The following is an 18,869-nucleotide window of genomic DNA, read 5'->3' as shown; positions in this document are numbered from 1 at the left end:
ATTTTAATTGTGTTTAGCTCCTCCCCCCCCCCATTGCCCCCTGTTTGTCCAGTGTTGGGATATTTTTAGTGTCCTCTACTGTAAAGACTGATACAAAATATTTGTTCAGCGTCTTTGCCATCTCCATGTTCCCCACCACTAGTTTCCCGGTCTCATCCTCTAAGGAACCAACGTTCACTTTAGCCACCCTTTTTCTTTTTATATAGCTGTAGAAACTCTTGCTATCTGTTTTTATGTTTTTTGCTTGTTTACTTTCATAATCTATCTTCCCTTTCTTAATTACTCTTTTAGTTATTGTTTGCTGGCTTTTAAATGCTTCCCAATCTTCTATCCTCCCACTAGATTTGGCTACTTTATATGCCCTTGTTTTCAGTCGGATACTATCCTTTATTACTTTACTTAGCCACGGATGGCTGTCTTTTCTTTTACTCCCCTTTTTCCTCAGTGGAATATATTTATCTTGAAAGATGTGAAATATCTCCTTGAATGTAGACCACTGCTCTTGTACCGTCTTACACTTTAATCTGTTTTCCCAATCCACTTTAGTCAATTCTACTCTCATACCTTCATAGTCTCCTTTATTTAAGCCCAGTACGCTGGTTTGAGATCCAAATCTCTCACCCTCAAACTAAATTTGGAATTCAATCATATTATGGTCACTCATTCCAAGGGGATCCTTTACTAGGACATTTTTTATTAATCCTGTCTCATTACACAGGACCAGATCTAAGATTGCCTGCCCCCTGGTTGGTTCAGTTACATACTGCTCAAGGGTCCCGTCCCTAATACACTCTATGAACTCTTCCTCAAGGCTGCCATGCCCAATTTGATTAGTCCAGTCAATATGAAAGTTAAAATCCCCCACGATTATAGCTGTTCCCTTATTACAAGCCCCAACTATTTCCTGATTTATACTCCGACCAACAGAGTTGCAACTGTTAGGAGGCCTATAGACTACACCCACGAATGACTTTTTTCCCCTTATTATTCCTTATCTCCACCCAAACTGTTTCACTATCCTGATCCTTTGATCCAATATCATTTCTGACTATTGCAGTGATTCCATCCTTGATTAACATAGCAACCCCACCTCCCTTTCCTTCCTGTCTGTCCTTCCTGATTGTCAAATACCCTTGTATGTTTAGTTCCAGTCATGATCATCTTGCAGCCATGTTTCAGTTTACCTGCCCTGTGAGCAGTGTGAGCTCTATACCCTGCCCTGTGAGCAGTGTGTGAGCTGTATACCCTGCCCTGTGAGCAGTGTGTGAGCTGTATACCCTGCCCTGTGAGCAGTGTGAGCTCGATACCCTGCCCTGTGAGCTGTCTGTGGGCTCTATACTCTGCTCTGTGAGCAGTGTGAGCTCTATACCCTGCCCTGTGAGCAGTGTGAGCTCTATACCCTGCCCTGTGAGCAGTGCGAGCTCTATACCCTGCCCTGTGAGCAGGGTGAGCTCTATACCCTGCCCTGTGAGCAGGGTGAGCTCTATATTCTGCCCTGTGAGCAGTGTGAGCTCTATACCCTGCCCTGTGAGCTGTCTGTGGGCTCTATACTCTGCCCTGTGAGCAGTGCGAGCTCTATACCCTGCCCTGTGAGCAGTGTGGGCTCTATACCGTGCCTGTGAGCAGTGTGAGCTCTATGCGCTGGCCTGTGAGACTCCGCCCAGCAATGGTGGCGCTCTCTCCCAGCCTGCCCCGCGCGGGTGAAAGCGCCATATGCCGGGGCGCGGGTGGCAGTGCGCATGCTCGGGGCGGAGAGAGAGAGCGGGAGAGAGAGGAGCCGCCACACCGCACGGGGCCGCCCAGCACCACAGCACCGCCCGGGGCCGCAGGTAGGCAGCTCCCGGGGCCGAGCGAGCGAGGGGGGAGCGGGCGGGCTGGCGGGGGGAGCGGGCCGGGCCGCCGCCGCCGCTTAGAAAGTTTAATCCGCAGATCCGGTCGGAAGCCTGAGGCCTAACCCGGCGCTTGGTGGCCCGGATGGGTGGGAGTGGGCGTGGCCAACCGCCTGCAACAACAACTGATCACACTGCAACAACAACTGACGGTCAGGGGCAACAACAACTGACTATACAGCACCAACAACTGACGGTGAGGGGGCAACAGCACCTACAGCAGCAGCTGATTATACAACACCAACAACTGACAGGGGGCAACAGCACCTACAACAACAACTGATTATACAACACCAACAACTGATGGTCAGGGGGCAACAACACCTACAACAACAACTGATTATACAGCACCAACAACTGACAGTCAGGGGGCAACAGCACCTACAAAAACAACTGATTATACAACACCAACAACTGATGGTCAGGGGGCAACAACACCTACAGCAACAACTGATTATACAGCACCAACAACTGATGGTCAGGGGGCAACAACACCTACAGCAACAACTGATTATACAGCACCAACAACTGACGGTCAGGGGGGCAACAACACCTACACCTACAACTGATTATACTGCACCAACAACTGACGGTCAGGGGGCAACAACACCTACAGCATCAACTGATTATACAGCACCAACAACTGATGGTCAGGGGGCAACAACACCTACAGCAACAGCTGATTATACAACACCAACAACTGGCGGTCAGGGGGCAACAGCAACTAGAACAACAACTGATTATACAACACCAACAACTGACAGGGGGCAACAGCACCGACAACAACAACTGATTATACACCAACAACTGACGGCCAGGGGGCAACAACACCTACAGCAACAACTGATTATACAGCACCAACAACTGATGGTCAGGCGGCAACAACACGTACAGCAACAGCTGATTATACAGCACCAACAACTGACGGTCAGGGGGGCAACAACACCTACACCAACAACTGACTATACAGCACCAACAACTGATGGTCAGGGGCAACAACACCTACAACAGCAACTGACCATACAGCACCACCAACTGACGGTCAGGGGCAACAACACCTACAACAACAGCTGATTATACAACACCAACAACTGATGGTCAGGAGGCAACAGCACCTACAACAACAACTGATTATACAACACCAACAACTGATGGTCAGGGGGCAACAACACCTACAGCAACAACTGATTATACAGCACCAACAACTGATGGTCAGGGGGCAACAACACCTACAACAACAACTGATGGTCAGGGGCAACAACACCAACTGACTATACAGCACCAACAACTGACGGTCAGGGGCAGCAACGCCTACAACAACAACTGACTACAGCACCAACAACTGATGGTCAGGGGCAACAACACCTTCAACAGCAACTGACAATACAGCACCACCAACTGACGGTCAGGGGCAAAAACACCTACAATAACAGCTGATTATACAACACCAACAACTGATGGTCAGGGGGCAACAGCACCGACACTACAACAACAACTGATTATACAACACCAACAACTGATGGTCAGGGGGCAACAACACCTACAGCAACAACTGATTATACAGCACCAACAACTGATGGTCAGGGGGCAACAACACCTAAAGCAACAACTGATGGTCAGGGGCAACAACACCAACTGACTATACAGCACCAACAACTGACGGTCGGGGGCAACAACACCTACAACAACAACTGATTATACAACACCAACAACTGATGGTCAGGAGCAACACCTACAACAACAACTGATTATACAACACCAACTGATGGTCAGGGCCACCACCTGCAACAGCTGATCATACAATACCAACAACTGATAGGTGGCAACAACACCTACAACAACAACTGACTGTCAGGGGCAACACCGCCTGCAACAACAACTGACCATACAACACCAACAACTGATGGTCAGGGGCAACACTACCTACAACAACAGCTGACCATACACCAACAACTGAGGATCGGGCAACCATCTAAAACAACAGCTGTATGGTGTGAGGTGTGTGTGCTGTGAGTTGTATAGTGTGAGCTGTATAGTGTGAGCTGTATATCCTGTGAGCTGTATATTGTGAGGAGTATATGCTTTGTGCTGTATACTGTGCGCCGTCTTTCCTGTGCAGTGGCATTTGGTCTCCTCATCGAAATCATTGATGTAGATTGTGAATAGCTGAGGCCCCAACACTGATCCTTGTGGCACCCCACTAGTTACAGCCAGACACTGAGCCAGAGATGACAGCTGGTTTATTAAAATGACTCGCTGCCTTGCTGTGCACGGGTCCTGGTTGTTTCTCTTCCCCTGTTTCTCGTTTCCCATCCTTACAGAAAGGCCTGCTTACCTTCAGTCACAACACAGAATGGGATTCCCCGCCTGTCCCTTTTTGAGTATATTCTATATTCAGTCACTCTGAATCTCAGTTACATTGAATTACACAGAATATACGGCACAGAAACAGGCCATTCGGCCCAACCAGTCCAGCCATTTATGCTCCACTTGAGCCTCTTCCCATCTTAGTATATCAGCATAACCTTCTATTCCCTTCTCCCTCATATGCTTGTCCTGCCTTCCCTTAAAGTATTGAGAGGGAGGAGGTACTAGCGGTTTTAACGGGCTTAAAAGTGGATAAATCTCCAGGCCCTGACGGGATGTATCCCAGGCTGCTGTGTGAGGCAAGGGAGGAGATTGCAGGGGCTCTGACACAAATTTTCAGAACTTCTCTGGCCACAGGGGAGGTGCCAGAAGTCTGGAGAACAGCTAATGTAGTACTGTTGTTCAAGAAGGGTAGTAGGGATAAACCAGGGAATTACAGGCCAGTGAGCCTAACATCAGTGGTAGGGAAATTATTGGAAAAAAATTCTGAGGGTCAGAATTAGTCTCCACTTGGAGAGGCAGGGATTAATCAGGGATAGTCAGCATGGCTTTGTCAGGGGGAGATCATGTCTAAATTCGAAAATATAGGTCTAGTCTACTCAATCTCTCCTCATAGGACAATCCCCCATCCCAGGAACCAGTCTGGTGAACCTTCGTTGCACTCCCTCTAAGGCAAGTATATCCTTCCTTAGGTAAGGAGACCAGAACTGTACACAATACTCCAGGTATGGCCTCACCAATGCCCTGAATAATTGTAGTAAGACTTCTTTACTCTTATACTCTAATCCCTTTGCTAACATACCATTTGCTTTTGTTGTATCTGTGTGTTAATGGAGACACGGAATGCAGGAGTTGGTTTAACAGGTGTTTACTGAACAAAGTCTGGAGGTGAACTAAAAGATACAAGACGCTATACGGGCTTATATACCCGAGTGGTCACTACCGGTATTACAGTACACAGGGGCTCTTAAAGGTACATACACTACAATTCCTCCCCTTTTAGATAATTAGTACATAACATTTTAAGTAATCATTAATTAACATGCATACAAGAACAATAATCTACACATTTGCTGCAGTTAATCAATTATAAGTCAGTCTCTCTGGAGGCTTCCTGACTCGGTCCGGATAATGCCTCGGTGGTGTAGTAGTTTTCGGTGGTGCAGTAGGTTCTTTTGGCAAGGTCGATTCGGCTTGAATGCCAGTGTCGGGTTCATCTGGTTCCAGTATCACCGGATCGGAGGTAGATACTATGGGTATCTCTGCTTCATCATTAGGCGTATAGAGTTGTGGTGTAGGTTGTCCCTTTTCGGATGACTCTATGATCTGGTCAGCATGGCGCCTTATTATGCTTTCTCCAATGTCCACGATATACATCAGCGGTCCTAGTCGTGTGCAAATAGTTCCAGGCTGCCATTTCTCGGTACGGTAGTCCCGGGCCAAAACTTGTTGACCTATCTGGAAGGTTCTAGTTGGCCTTTCATTCATGCCTTGAAATTGCCGGTTCTTTACGTCCCTTCTGATGTTTGGCTTGATCAAATCCAGCCGGCATCTTAGGCTTCTATTGAAAAACATCATGGCGGGAGTTTGGTTTGTAACCACATGTGTTGCATTCCTGTACGCAAACAAGAAGTTATCTACCTTATGTTGTAGATTTATGTCTTCATTACCCATGGCCTTTATGGCCTTCTTGAAGGTCTGGACAAACCTTTCAGCTAATCCATTGGTGGCGGGATGGTATGGGGCGGACGTGTAGTGCTTAACCCCATTGTTTTTTAAGAACTTCCTGAATTCTTCGGACACAAATTGCGGTCCATTATCAGAACAGACCTGTTCAGGCAGCCCATTCCTGGCAAATATGGTCCTTAATACTGTGATGGGTTTTTCCGTGGTGGTGGAGGACATCTTTATTACCTCCGGCCACTTGGAGTGTGCATCCACCGCGATTAAGAACATTGAGTCCATAAATGGATCAGCAAAGTCGATATGTACCCTTTGCCATGGAGATGAGGGCCACTCCCATGGATGTAGAGGGGCTTGTGGTGGGGCGTTTTGGACCTTCTGGCATCCTAGACAGCTCTTGGTCATTTCTTCGATGTCTCCATCGATACCTGGCCACCACACAAACGCTCTGGCTAGGTTCTTCATTTTCACTCCACCCAGATGCCCCTCGTGAAGCTCCTTTAGCACTTTATCCTGGAGTTTGGGTGGAATCACCACTCTGGATCCACACATCAAGGTTCCTCGGCACACTGACAGCTGTTCTCTTCTTTGCGAGAATGCTGGCAACAGTGGTTCGCCATGTGCTGGCCATCCCTTCACCGTTAAATCGTAGACTCGTGAGAGAGTCAGGTCATTTCTCGTTTCCTTTTCAATGGTAGAATTTGTTACTGGTAGACATTCCACTATGGTTGAGTGGAACATCTCCACTGGGTCTACTGTAGGTGCCTCTTCTACCGTTGGCAATGGTAGGCGCGATAAACCGTCAGCATTCCCATGCTATTTTGATCCTTTGTATTCTATGTCATATTGGTGTGCCCCTAGGAAAAGGGACCACCTCTGTAGCCTTTGCGCTGTCATAATGGGAACGCCCTTTTTAGGGTTGAATATGGAGACGAGGGGTTGATGGTCAGTCAACAAGGTAAATTTTTGTCCGTGTGTGGTAAACCACTGTTTGTATTCCACTGTGTACATGCCTGGACATGCCTCGGCTGACTCCTCCCACAAGTCCTAGTATAAAGGTGACTGCTCCCCAGCCCCTTTGTATTCTGGACCGGTCGACCACTCGAGGCAGACCTTCATTCTTTTGTTAATAAAAGCCTTTAGTTACTCTCTTAACTCTCAGTCTTTTATGAGTAATTGATAGCGCATCACCGTGTAGGTAATGGTTGAATTTCTTCACTCCCCACACCAGGCTGAGTGCTTCCCTGTCGATCTGGGTATAGTTACGCTCAGCTGAGTTCAATGAGCGTGACGCAAAAGCTATCGGCCGCTCCGAGCCATCAGGGAATCTATGCGATAATACCGCTCCTACGCCGTAAGGGGATGCATCGCACGCCAGTCTGATTGGCAGTGATGGGTTGTAATGAGCCAACACTTCCTTGGACGTGATCAAGCCTTTGCATTTATGGAAGGCACGTTTACAGTCTTCGCTCCATTTCCAAATTACTCCCGTTTGTAGCAGTGCGTTAAGAGGGTGCAGAACAGTTGACAAGTTCGGTAAAAATTTATGATAGTAATTTATCAATCCCAGGAACGACCTTAATTGTGAGACATTTTCAGGTGCTGGGGCTTTTATGACCGCTTCAATTTTTTCAGGTGACTTATGCAACCCTTCTTCGTTAATTATATGGCCACAATATGATATTTGTTTCTGGAAAAATTCGCACTTGGGGCGATTTGCTCGTAGGCCCCGTTCTCTCAGCCCAGTGAGCACCTGCTCCAAATTGGCAAGGTGCTTGTTGTCGTTTTCTCCTGTTACAAGGATGTCGTCTAGGTAACACTGAGTCCCCGGAATCCCTTGCAGGACTTGCTCCATAGCTCTTTGCCAGATAGCTGGAGCTGATGCTACTCCGAAAACCAGTCGATTGTACTGGTACAGGCCTTTGTGTGTGTTTATCGTGAGATACTTTTTAGAGGCCTCCTCAACCTCCATCTGTAGATATGCCTGTGCCAAGTCAATTTTGGTGAAACGTTACCCTCCGGATAGTGAGGCGAAAATATCTTCTATCCTCGGAAGAGGATACTGTAGCGTGTGAAGAACCGGGTTTACAGTCACCTTGAAGTCCCCACAGATGCGAATTTTTCTCTGTTCTTCAGATTTATCATTATTCAACGTTTTCTTCATGACCGGGACGATGGGTGTTGCCCACTCGCTCCAATCTACCTTGGATAACACACCTGCCTTTTCCTAATTCTCCAGCTCTGCCTCGACTGCTGGACGAATTGCGTATGGCACCGGCCTTGCCTTAAAAAACTTGGGAATTGCCGCATCTTCCACTTTTATTGAGGCGGTGACGCCTTTCAAGGTTCCTAGTTCCTGTTGAAACACTTCTTTGGCGTTGGCCAAGATGTCTTTTAATCGTTCAGGTATGACGTCATCATCATTTTTTTTCTTACTGGTCACCGTCAGTGCCTGAATGGAGTGCCAGTCTAAACGTATCTTTCTGATCCATTCACATCCCAACAGCGGTGGATCACCATCTTGCAGAACGTATAAATACAACTTCTGTATTTCCTTGCCGTTGTATACAACAGGCACCCTTATTTTCCCTCTGGGGTATACTTTCTGCCCCGTATATGTCTTCAAGATAATGGATGTGTCTTTCAAAGGTACTCCAAAAGCTTTTATAAGTATATCAAAAGGAAAAGACTGGTGAAAACCAAAGTTGGTCCATTGCAGTCAGATACGGGGGAATATATAATGGGAAATAAGGAAATGGCAGATCAACTAAATGCATACTTTGGGTCAGTCTTTACGAAGGAAGACACAAAAAACCTCCCTGGGATATCGGGAAAAATAGGGACATTGGCAAAGGAGGAACTGACGCAAATCAATATCTCTAAGGATATGGTGTTAAGGAAGCTAAAGGGATTGAAGGTGGACAAATCCCCAGGGCCTGATAACATGCATCCTAGGGTACTGAAGGAGGTGGCCCTAGAGATAGCGGATGCACTAAGGATGATTTTTCAGAATTCATTAGACTCGGGAACAGTGCCCATGGATTGGAGGGTAGCTAACGTTACCCCACTATTCAAAAAGGGGGGTAGGGAAAAAGCAGGTAATTACAGACCTGTAAGCCTTACATCAGTTGTGGGCAAAATGCTGGAGTCCATCATTAAGGATGAAATAGCGGAGCACTTAGCAAATGGGGACAGGATAGGACAGAGTCAACATGGATTTACAAAGGGTAAATCGTGCTTGACTAATCTATTGGAATTTTTTGAGGGAGTAACTGGTAGAATAGATGGGGGAGAGCCAGTAGATGTGGTGTACCTGGACTTCCAAAAGGCCTTCGATAAGGTCCCACATAAAAGATTAGCATGGAAAATTGAGGCTCATGGGATAAAGGGGAAAGTATTGGCGTGGATAGGGAACTGGCTGTCAGATAGAAAACAGAGAGTTGGAATAAACGGCTCATTTTCTGAATGGCAGGCAGTAACAAGTGGGGTACCACAGGGATCTGTCCTGGGCCCCCAGCTGTTCACAATTTACATTAATGACCTGGATCAGGGAGTCGGATGCAGCATTTCCAAATTTGCAGACGACACTAAACTAGGAGGGGGGGTGGGCTCAGAGGAAGAGACCAGGAAGCTCCAGAGCGATTTGGACAGACTGGGCGATTGGGCGGATAAATGGCAGATGCACTATAATGTGGACAAGTGCGAAGTTATCCACCTTGGGTGCAGGAACGGGAGGGCAAATTATTATTTAAATGGCAATAGATTGGGAGAGGGGGAAGTACAGAGAGACCTGGGTGTTCTTGTACACCAGTCACTGAAGGCGAGCATGCAGGTGCAACAGGCGGTCAAGAAGGCAAACGGTATGCTGGCCTTCATAGCAAAAGGGTTAGAATACAGGAACAGGGATACCTTGCTGCAGCTGTACAGGGCACTGGTGAGACCACACCTCGAGTACTGTGTACAGTTTTGGTCGCCTCATCTGAGGAAGGATGTTCTTGCCATGGAGGGGGTGCAGCGGCGATTCACCAGGCTGATACCAGGAATGGCGGGAATGACCTATGAGGAGAGACTATGTAGTTTAGGGATGTACACACTGGAGTTTAGAAGATTGAGAGGGGACCTCATAGAAGTGTATAAAATTCTGACAGGTCTAGACAGACTGGATGCAGAAGGAATGTTTCCCTTGGCGGGTGAGAACAGAACTAGAGGACATAATTTAAGGATAAGGGCTAAACCATTTAGGACAGAGATGAGGGGGAATTTCTTCACTCAGAGAGTGGTGAACCTGTGGAACTCATTGCCACAGAGGGCAGTGTACGCCAGCTCATTAAATATATTTAAGAGGGAATTAGATATATTTCTACGGGCAAAAGGGGTTAAGGGTTACGGAGAGAAGGCGGGGACGGGATACTGAATTATAGGATCAGCCATGATCTCATTGAATGGCGGAGCAGGCACGAAGGGCCGAATGGCCTACTCCTGCTCCTATCTTCTATGTATCTATGTATATGCGGAAATAGCCGCTCGTAATCCCGTCGACTTATGACGGTCAGAGCTGATCCTGTATCTAGCTCCATTTTAACTGGGGACCCCGCTATCGTGAGGGTAACTCAAATGGTCTGGTAATCTTCTTTGGCAATTACATTATGTAATTTGAGACAGCTTAGTCTCTTGTTTCCGGAGTCGCTATCACTCTTCTGGTCTTCGGAGCTACTGTCCGTCATCATTTGTACCTTTCTGTACTTTTCCTTATTGATTTTTTTTCTGTCAGTGGATTTTTTGTTTCCAGATCGGCATACACGTGCAATGTGTCCCATCTTTCCGCATTGCCTGCATGCATTGTCCTTGAACCAGCAGTCCCTCTGGTCATGGGTGGATCTGCCGCAGCGATAACATCTCTCGAAACCCTGTGTCATTTCATGGGTGCCGAAGTCCTGTGGCTTTTGCTGTATCTCTGCAGCTCCTCTTGCTGCTGCTTCGTATGATACAGCCACACTGAAAGCCTTGTCCAGTGTCAAATCTTTCTCAGAAAGTAGCCTTTTCTGTGTTCCTTCACTTAGGAGACCGCAGACGAATTTATCTCGTAGAGAATCTGCCAGTCCTGCCCCGAATTGGCAGTGCTTTGACAGCTTTCTTAATTCGGTGAGGTAATCAGCGTTACTTTCATTCTTGTGCTGATTCCTCCTGAAGAATTTGAATCGTTCCGCTATCAGCAGCGGCGTTGGGTTTAAGTGCTCCTGTAGGGTATCAACAATCTCCTTAAAATTCTTGTCCATCGGTTTGGCTGGAGTGATTATGTTTCGTAACAGCCCGTATGTCCTTGCGCCCATCAGATTTAGAAGTACCGATGCCTTTTTATCATCCTCTACTTCATTCGCTGTGCAAGATACCTCCACTCTTTCCACATATGTGGTCCAATCCTCTATATTACTATCGAAAGCAGTAATATTGCCAGTCTTAGGCATCCTGAAAATCAAAAATGGCGCCTCCCGCGCTTTCCTTTCTTCCCTGCCGAGAAAAAAATGGCGCCTCCCGCGTTTTCCCACCGCTGCTGCTGCTGACAACGCTGTTCTCCGCAGTTTTTATTTACACAGATATTTGTAATAGTTGGAGACTCGTTCCCACCGGACTCTCTGGGACTTTTCCCTCCCTCTGCTTGGTCCGAACGCCGACCTGCTTTGCAGCGCCGGCCGTCTCCCGAGTGCTCCACCCTCCGTCTCTGTTTGCCTCCGCCTTCCGACTCGCTGCTCGGCCCCGCTGCAGAGCCACCCGATCGAGCCCCAGCCCGCTGCCCAGGAAGGATTAGTGCAGTACCTGCCACCAGCCCGGCTAGCTGGTGAAACCACAGTTTTTTTTTCTTCGACCTTCGTCTGAGGAATCGATCTCCTTGAGGTGCTGCTGAATTGCAGGTAAGTCCGTTTCCAATTCGTTGCCACTGTTGTATCCGTGTGTTAATGGAGACATGGAACGCAGGAGTTGGTTTAACAGGTGTTTACTGAACAAAGTCTGGAGGTGAACTAAAAGATACAAGACGCTGTACAGGCTTATATACCCGAGTGGTCAGTACCGGTATTACAGTACACAGGGGCTCTTAAAGGTACATACACTGCAGCTTTCCTAATTGCTTGCTGTACCTGCATGTTAACCTTCAGTTCAAGGACATCCAGGTCCCTCTGAGTGCAAACATTTCCCAGTCTCTCACCATTCAAAAAATATTCAGCTTTTTTTGTTTTTCCTACCAAAGTGGGCAACCTCACACTTCCCCACGTTGTATTCCATTTGCCATGTTCTTGCCCACTCAGTCAATCTGTCTTTCTCTCTCTCTGCAGCCTCTTTGTATCCTCCTCACAGCTTACTTTCCCACCTAACTTTGTATCATCAGGAAACTTGGACACGTTACACTCAGTCCCTTCATCTAAGTCATTGCTATAAATTGCTGTGCAGTGTAAGGCTGGCAGTTCTGGTGTGTGTTGGACCTGGAGTTGCTGTGGCCCCCTCAGGCGGCCTTCAGTGGCTGTTGGGGAGGGACTGATGGGGAGAAAGCGGGATCCGGGGGCGGCAGCAATGGCGCCCCGGCCTACCCAGAGGGCCCCACGCACCTGAAAGCGATATATCTCGGCATCGGGGGCGCGCCCTGCGCGTGCGGAACGGAGGGACGGCGGAGACGGGGGCGGGGGGGTGATGGGTGGAGGTTTCACCAGCGGATATCCAGCGGGCCAGGAGCAGGCCAGAAGTGTGGGCGCAGGGCTGGAGGAGAGTTTGAGGTGAGGTCACAGCAACAACAAGTACAACACCTGATGGTCAGGGGTGGGGGGGCAACCAAACCACACACGACAACAGCAACACCTGATGGTCGGGGCAACAACAACTGACTGTTGGGGCAACAACAACCGATTGTGGGGGGCAACAACAACAACAACAACATCTGGTGGTCAGGGGCAACTAAACCACACAACAACAACAACAACTGGTGGTCAGGGAGCAACCACACAACAACAACTGATGGTCAGGGGGTAACAACAATTGACTGTTGGGGCAACAACAACTGATTGTGAGGGGCAACAACAACTGATTGTGGGCGGCAACAACAACAACAACTGGTGGTCAGGGAGCACGCACACAACAACAACTGATGGTCAGGGGGCAACAACAACTGACTGTTGGGGCAACAACAACTGATTGTGGAGGCAACAACAACAACAACATCTGATGGTCAGGGGCATCTAAACCACACTCCACAACAACTGATGGTCAGGGTTCACAGCATTCGATGTCAGATTTATTGAGCATGCAATATTAAACACACATTTAAAAGCAGCACTTCCGACAGAACCTCGCGGATTTCAGCTGGTGATCTCTAAAGTATTACCAAGTATTTACGGCACAGAAAGAGGCCATTCGGCCCCAACAGGTCTGTGCCGGTGTTTACGCTCCCTAACCCGGCCACGCTCCCTAACCTGCCAGCTCTCTGGTCTTTCTCAGGCAGGTTCCTTACCTTCTAATGTCATGTCCTTGTACATGAGTCACTGAAAGTGAATGTGCAGGTGCAGCAAGCCATTAGGAAGGCAAATGGTATGCTGGCCTTCATTACAAGAGGATTTGAGTACAGGAGTAAAGAAGTCTTACTCCAATTATATAGAGCCTTGGTGAGACCACACCTGGAGCACTGTCTACAATTTTGATCTCCTTACCTAAGGAAGGATATACTTGCCATAGAGGCACGGTGGCATAGTGGTTAGCACTGTTGCCTCACAGCGCCAGGGACCCGGGTTCAAATCCGGCCTCGGGCGACTGTCTGTGTGGAGTTTGCACATTCTCCCTGTGTCTGCGTGGGTTTCCTCCGGGTGCTCCGGTTTCCTCCCACAGTCCAAAGATGTGCAGGTTAGGTTGATTTGGCTATGATAAATTGACCCTTAGTGTTAGGGGATTAAATATGTGGGGTTACGGGGTTACAGGGATAGGGTGGGATATGTGTCGGTATGGGCCGAAATGGCCTCTATCTGCACTGTGGGGATTCTGTGTGTGATTCTGTGTGAGAGGGAGTGCAACGAAGGTTCACGAGATTGATTCCTGGGATGGCAGGACTGTCGTATGAGAAGAGATTGAGTAAACTAGGCCTGTATTCTCTTGAATTCAGAAGAATGAGAGGGGATCTCATTGAAGCATACAAAATTATTACAGGGCTTGGTAGGGTGGATGCTGGGAGAATGTTTCCCTTGGCTGGGGAGTCTAGAACCAGGGGCCTCAGCCTCAGGATAAAGGGTGGGCCATTCAGGACTGAGATGAGAAGACATTTCTTCACACAGAGGGTGGTGAATCTTTGGAATTCTCTACCCCAGAGGGCTGTGGAGGCTCAGTCATTGGGTATATTCAAAACAGAAGTCGATAGATTTCTGACTAGTAAGGGCATTTAGGGATATGGCGACAGGGCCGGTGAATGGAGTTGAGGCAGAAGATCAGCCATGATCTCATTGAATGGCGGAGCAGGCTCGAGGGGCCGAATGGCCGACTCCTGCTCCTATTATGTTCTAATGGATGAATGGAGTGAGATTTTCTCAGCCTGTATGTATTCGCAATTGTTCCCTTCTGCGGAACCTGTTAGCACCTAATTAACACTCTCTGAAATGTCTTCTAATTTACCTATTGCCTAAACTGACCCTTGCCCAGGTCAGTTTTGAATGCGACAGGTCAGTGGTCACAGGATCAGGATTGGACTTACACTCCTCACTGAACAGGTGCGAGCTAAAGATTCCTATTAGCACAATATATCGACAAATCAATAGCAGTCCAACACGGTGAGGGGGGCGACCTAACAGAGGTGTTAAAAATCATGAGGGGCTTTGATAGAGCAAGTAAGGAGAAGCAGCTTCCTCGGGCAAGCGGGTCGGTAACCAGAGGTCACAGCTTCGGAAGAATTGGCAAAAGAACCAGAGGGGAGATGAGGAGAAATGTCTTCACACGGCGGGTTTGTTGTGATCTGGGATGCTCGACCTGAAAGGGCAGTGGAATTAGAATCCAGAGGAACTTTCAAAAGGCATTTGGACATGTATGGAATCCTAGGATGGTACTGCACAGAAGGAGTCTGTGCAGTACCAATCTATTCACAATATATATTAATGATCTAGACGAGGGAACTAGATGTAATATCTCCAAGTTTGCAGACGACACAAAGCTGGGTGGGCGTGTGTGCTGTGAGGAGGATGCCGAGAAACTCCAGTATGATTTGGACAGGTTGGGTGATTGGGCAGATGCAGTATAATGTGGATAAATGCAAGGTTAGCCACTTTGGTGGCAAAAACAGGAAGGCAGATTATTATCTGAACGGCAATAGATTGGGAGAAGGGGAAGTGCAACGAGATCTGGGTGTCCTTGTGCACCAGTCGCTGAAGGTAAGCATGCAGGTGCAGCAGGCGGTTAAGAAGGCAAATGGTATGTTGGCCTAAGTAGCGAGAGGGTTCGAGTACAGGAACAAGGATGTCTTGCTGCAGCTGTACAGGGTCTTGATGAGACCACACATTGAGTATTGTGTGCAGTTTTGGTCGCCTTATCTGAGGATGGAGGGAGTGCAGCGAAGATTCACCAGACTGATACCTGGGATGGCAGGAATGACGTATGAGGAGAGATTGGGTCGATTGGGCTTAAACTCGCTGGAGTTTAGAAGAATGAGAGGGGATCTCATTGAAACTTATAAAATTCTAACAGGACTAGACAGACTAGATGCAGGAAGGATGTTCCCGATGGCAGGGGAGTCCAGAACCAGGGGTCACAGTCTAAAAATAAGGGGTAAGCCATTTAGGACAGAGATGAGGAGGAATTTCTTCACCCAGACAGTGGTGAACCTGTGGAATTCTCTACCACAGAAGGCAGTAGAGGCCAATTCATTAAATATATTCAAGAAGGAGTTGGATATTTCTTAAGGCTAATAGGATCAAAGGATATGGGGAGAAGGCAGGGACAGGGTACTGAATATGGATGATCAGCTATGATCTCATTGAATGGCGGAGCAGGCTCGAGGGGCCGAATGGCCTACTCCTGCTCCTAGCTTCTATGTTTCTATGAGGCCATTCGGCCCACCGAGTCTGCGCCAGCCTATTTCGAAGAGCAATCCAGTTAGTCCCGCTCCCCCGCTCTTCCCCCATAGCCTTGCAAATGAATTCTCTACAAGTGGGGAAAGAGCAGGGGGCGTGTGGGTCTAATCGGAGAGCTCTTTCAAAGAGCCGGCAGAGGCGCGACGGGCCGAATGGCCTCCTTTCTGTGGAGTAAGATTCTACGATCAGAGCTCAGGACCGCTTTCCTTGCAGATCCGGCTGCTCAGATTAATTGATTTTTTTCCCATTTGTTCCTGGGGTGTGGGCGTCGCCGGCAAGCTCAGCATTTATTGCCCATCCCGAACTGCCCTGGAGAAGGTGGTGGTGAGATTCCATTTCAGAGGGCAGTTAGGAGCCAACCACAGTGCTGTGGGTCTGGAGTCACTTATCGGCCAGACCGGGCAAGGGCGGTAGATTAACTTCCCTAAAGGACATTAGGGAACCAGATGGGTTTTTACGACAATCCGATACTTTCACTTACCACTGTGCTACCGTACCCCGTGGCGGGATCCCCTCACTGATTCTATTTTCCCGGTTTGCAGGTGCGGCGAGACTGGAGATGGAGGGAGCGGGGCAGACGGCGCCACCGGGAGCGGCAGTGAGGACCCCGGAAGCGAGCGGCAGCGGCAAGCCCCTGACCTGCCCGACCTGCGGCGACCACTTCATGCGGTCGCAGACCCTGCAGCAGCACCGCCGCGTCCACACGGGCCAGCGGGCGCTGCCCGAGATGAGCTACACCCGCTCGCCGGCCCTGGGCTACTTCCATCTGTGCAACAACGGCGAGCGCTTCCTGCGCTGCGACATCTGTGGAAAAGGCTTCACGGAGGCGGCCCTGCTGGCCCGGCACCAGGAGACGCACACCGGGGCAGCGCCCCTCGCCTGCAGCCGCTGCGGCCAGACCTTCGCCCTCGCCGCCAACCAACGCAGCCACCAGCGGTGGCACTGCCACGCCCGCTTGCACCGCTGCGGCACCTGCCACGCCCGCTTTGCCGACCAGGACCAGCTGGAGATGCACCGCCGGCGCCACATGCGGGGGCGCGAGGCCGGGCCGCCAGCGGTGGCGCCTTCGCCGGACGGGACGGGACCGGCGTCCGCCAGCGGGGCCACCGCCTCCTCCTCCTCCTTCATCTGTCACCTCTGCGGCGACAGCTTTACCCGGTGGTGCAGCCTCCAGCAGCATCGGTGCGCGCAGCCCGAGCCCACAGTCCAGGCGGAGCGGGAGGAGGACGAGGAGCAACAACCGGCCCGTGGCCCCGACAAATAACCAGGCGCGCCCCCGGCTGGTTCGCCAACGTGGCAGGAGGATGTGGGAAACGGAGCAAAAAAAAACCCAAACAAGACTGAGCTGAACCCGGACAATCAGCCAGTGGCTGTTTCACGGGTTTCGTGTTTTATTGCCACTTCTGACCAGTGAGAGACGGGTCCAGACTCTTCGGGACCGTGAAGCCAAAACCAGAACCAGCTGGGCTCCTCCTGACTTTTGGGGGTGGTGGGGGGGTGGCTTCTGCTTTAAATATGCAAGAGCTGGGAGTCAAATCGAGCCCCAGACTGAGGGGATCAGGAGCTTTACTCTGTATCTAACCCTGTGCTGTTCCTGCCCTGGGAGTGTTTGATGGGACAGTGTAGAGGGAGCTTTACTCTGTATCTAACCCGTGCTGTACCTGCCCTGGGAGTGTTTGATGGGACAGTGTAGAGGGAGCTTTACTCTGTATCTAACCCGTGCTGTTCCTGCCCTGGGAGTGTTTGATGGGACAGTGTAGAGGGAGCTTTACTCTGTATCTACCCCGTGCTGGACCTGCCCTGGGAGTGTTTGATGGGACAGTGTAGAGGGAGCTTTACTCTGTATCTAACCCGTGCTGTACCTGCCCTGGGAGTGTTTGATGGGACAGTGTAGAGGGAGCTTTACTCTGTATCTAACCCCGTGCTGTACCTGCCCTGGGAGTGTTTGATGGGACAGTGTAGAGGGAGCTTTACTCTGTATCTAACCCCGTGCTGTTCCTGCCCTAGGAGTGTTTGATGGGACAGTGTAGAGGGAGCTTTACTCTGTATCTAACCCGTGCTGTACCTGCCCTGGGAGTGTTTGATGGGACAGTGTAGAGGGAGCTTTACTCTGTATCTAACCCGTGCTGTACCTGCCCTGGGAGTGTTTGATGGGACAGTGTAGAGCGAGCTTTACTCTGTATCTAACCCGTGCTGTACCTGCCCTGGGAGTGTTTGATGGGACAGTGTAGAGGGAGCTTTACTCTGTATCTAACCCGTGCTGTTCCTGCCCTCGGAGTGTTTGATGGGACAGTGTAGAGGGAGCTTTACTCTGTATCTAACCCATGCTGTTCCTGCCCTGGGAGTGTTTGATGGGACAGTGTAGAGGGAGCTTTACTCTGTATCTAACCCGTGCTGTTCCTGCCCTGGGAGTGTTTGATGGGACAGTGTAGAGGGAGCTTTACTCTGTATCTACCCCGTGCTGGACCTGCCCTGGGAGTGTTTGATGGGACAGTGTAGAGGGAGCTTTACTCTGTATCTAACCCCGTGCTGTTCCTGCCCTTGGAGTGTTTGATGGGACAGTGTAGAGGGAGCTTTACTCTGTATCTAACCCGTGCTGTACCTGCCCTGGGAGTGTTTGATGGGACAGTGTAGAGGGAGCTTTACTCTGTATCTAACCCGTGCTGTACCTGCCCTGGGAGTGTTTGATGGGACAGTGTAGAGGGAGCTTTACTCTGTATCTAACTCGTGCTGTACCTGCCCTGGGAGTGTTTGATGGGACAGTGTAGAGGGAGCTTTACTCTGTATCTAACCCGTGCTGTACCTGCCCTGGGAGTGTTTGATGGGACATTGTAGAGGGAGC

At 49.5% G+C, this 18,869-nt stretch overlaps 1 protein-coding gene across 2 annotated transcripts; it reads left to right on the top strand.

The window, feature by feature from the left end:
• Nucleotides 1-1,732: 1,732 nt before the first annotated feature.
• LOC147084803 (uncharacterized) lies at nucleotides 1,733-18,662 on the top strand. Of its 2 annotated transcripts, none has more exons than XM_085979516.1 (2): nucleotides 1,733-1,829; nucleotides 16,570-18,662. In XM_085979516.1, exon 2 carries the CDS (start codon nucleotides 16,587-16,589, stop codon nucleotides 17,289-17,291), a length of 705 nt encoding a protein of 234 aa, XP_085835642.1. In that variant the 5' UTR covers nucleotides 1,733-1,829; nucleotides 16,570-16,586; the 3' UTR covers nucleotides 17,292-18,662. The 2 variants fall into 2 exon arrangements, with proteins under 2 accessions (XP_085835642.1, XP_085835643.1); XM_085979517.1 differs by lacking the exon at nucleotides 1,733-1,829 and adding an exon at nucleotides 1,851-3,887.
• The last annotated feature ends 207 nt before the right edge of the window (nucleotides 18,663-18,869 follow it).

This window comes from Somniosus microcephalus, unplaced genomic scaffold, assembly GCF_052327205.1.
Source record: "Somniosus microcephalus isolate GS21.2 unplaced genomic scaffold, FLI_Smic_1.0 unresolved_chr9, whole genome shotgun sequence".
Lineage (NCBI taxonomy): Eukaryota > Metazoa > Chordata > Chondrichthyes > Squaliformes > Somniosidae > Somniosus > Somniosus microcephalus.
This window is presented reverse-complemented; position numbering and strand designations above follow the sequence as displayed.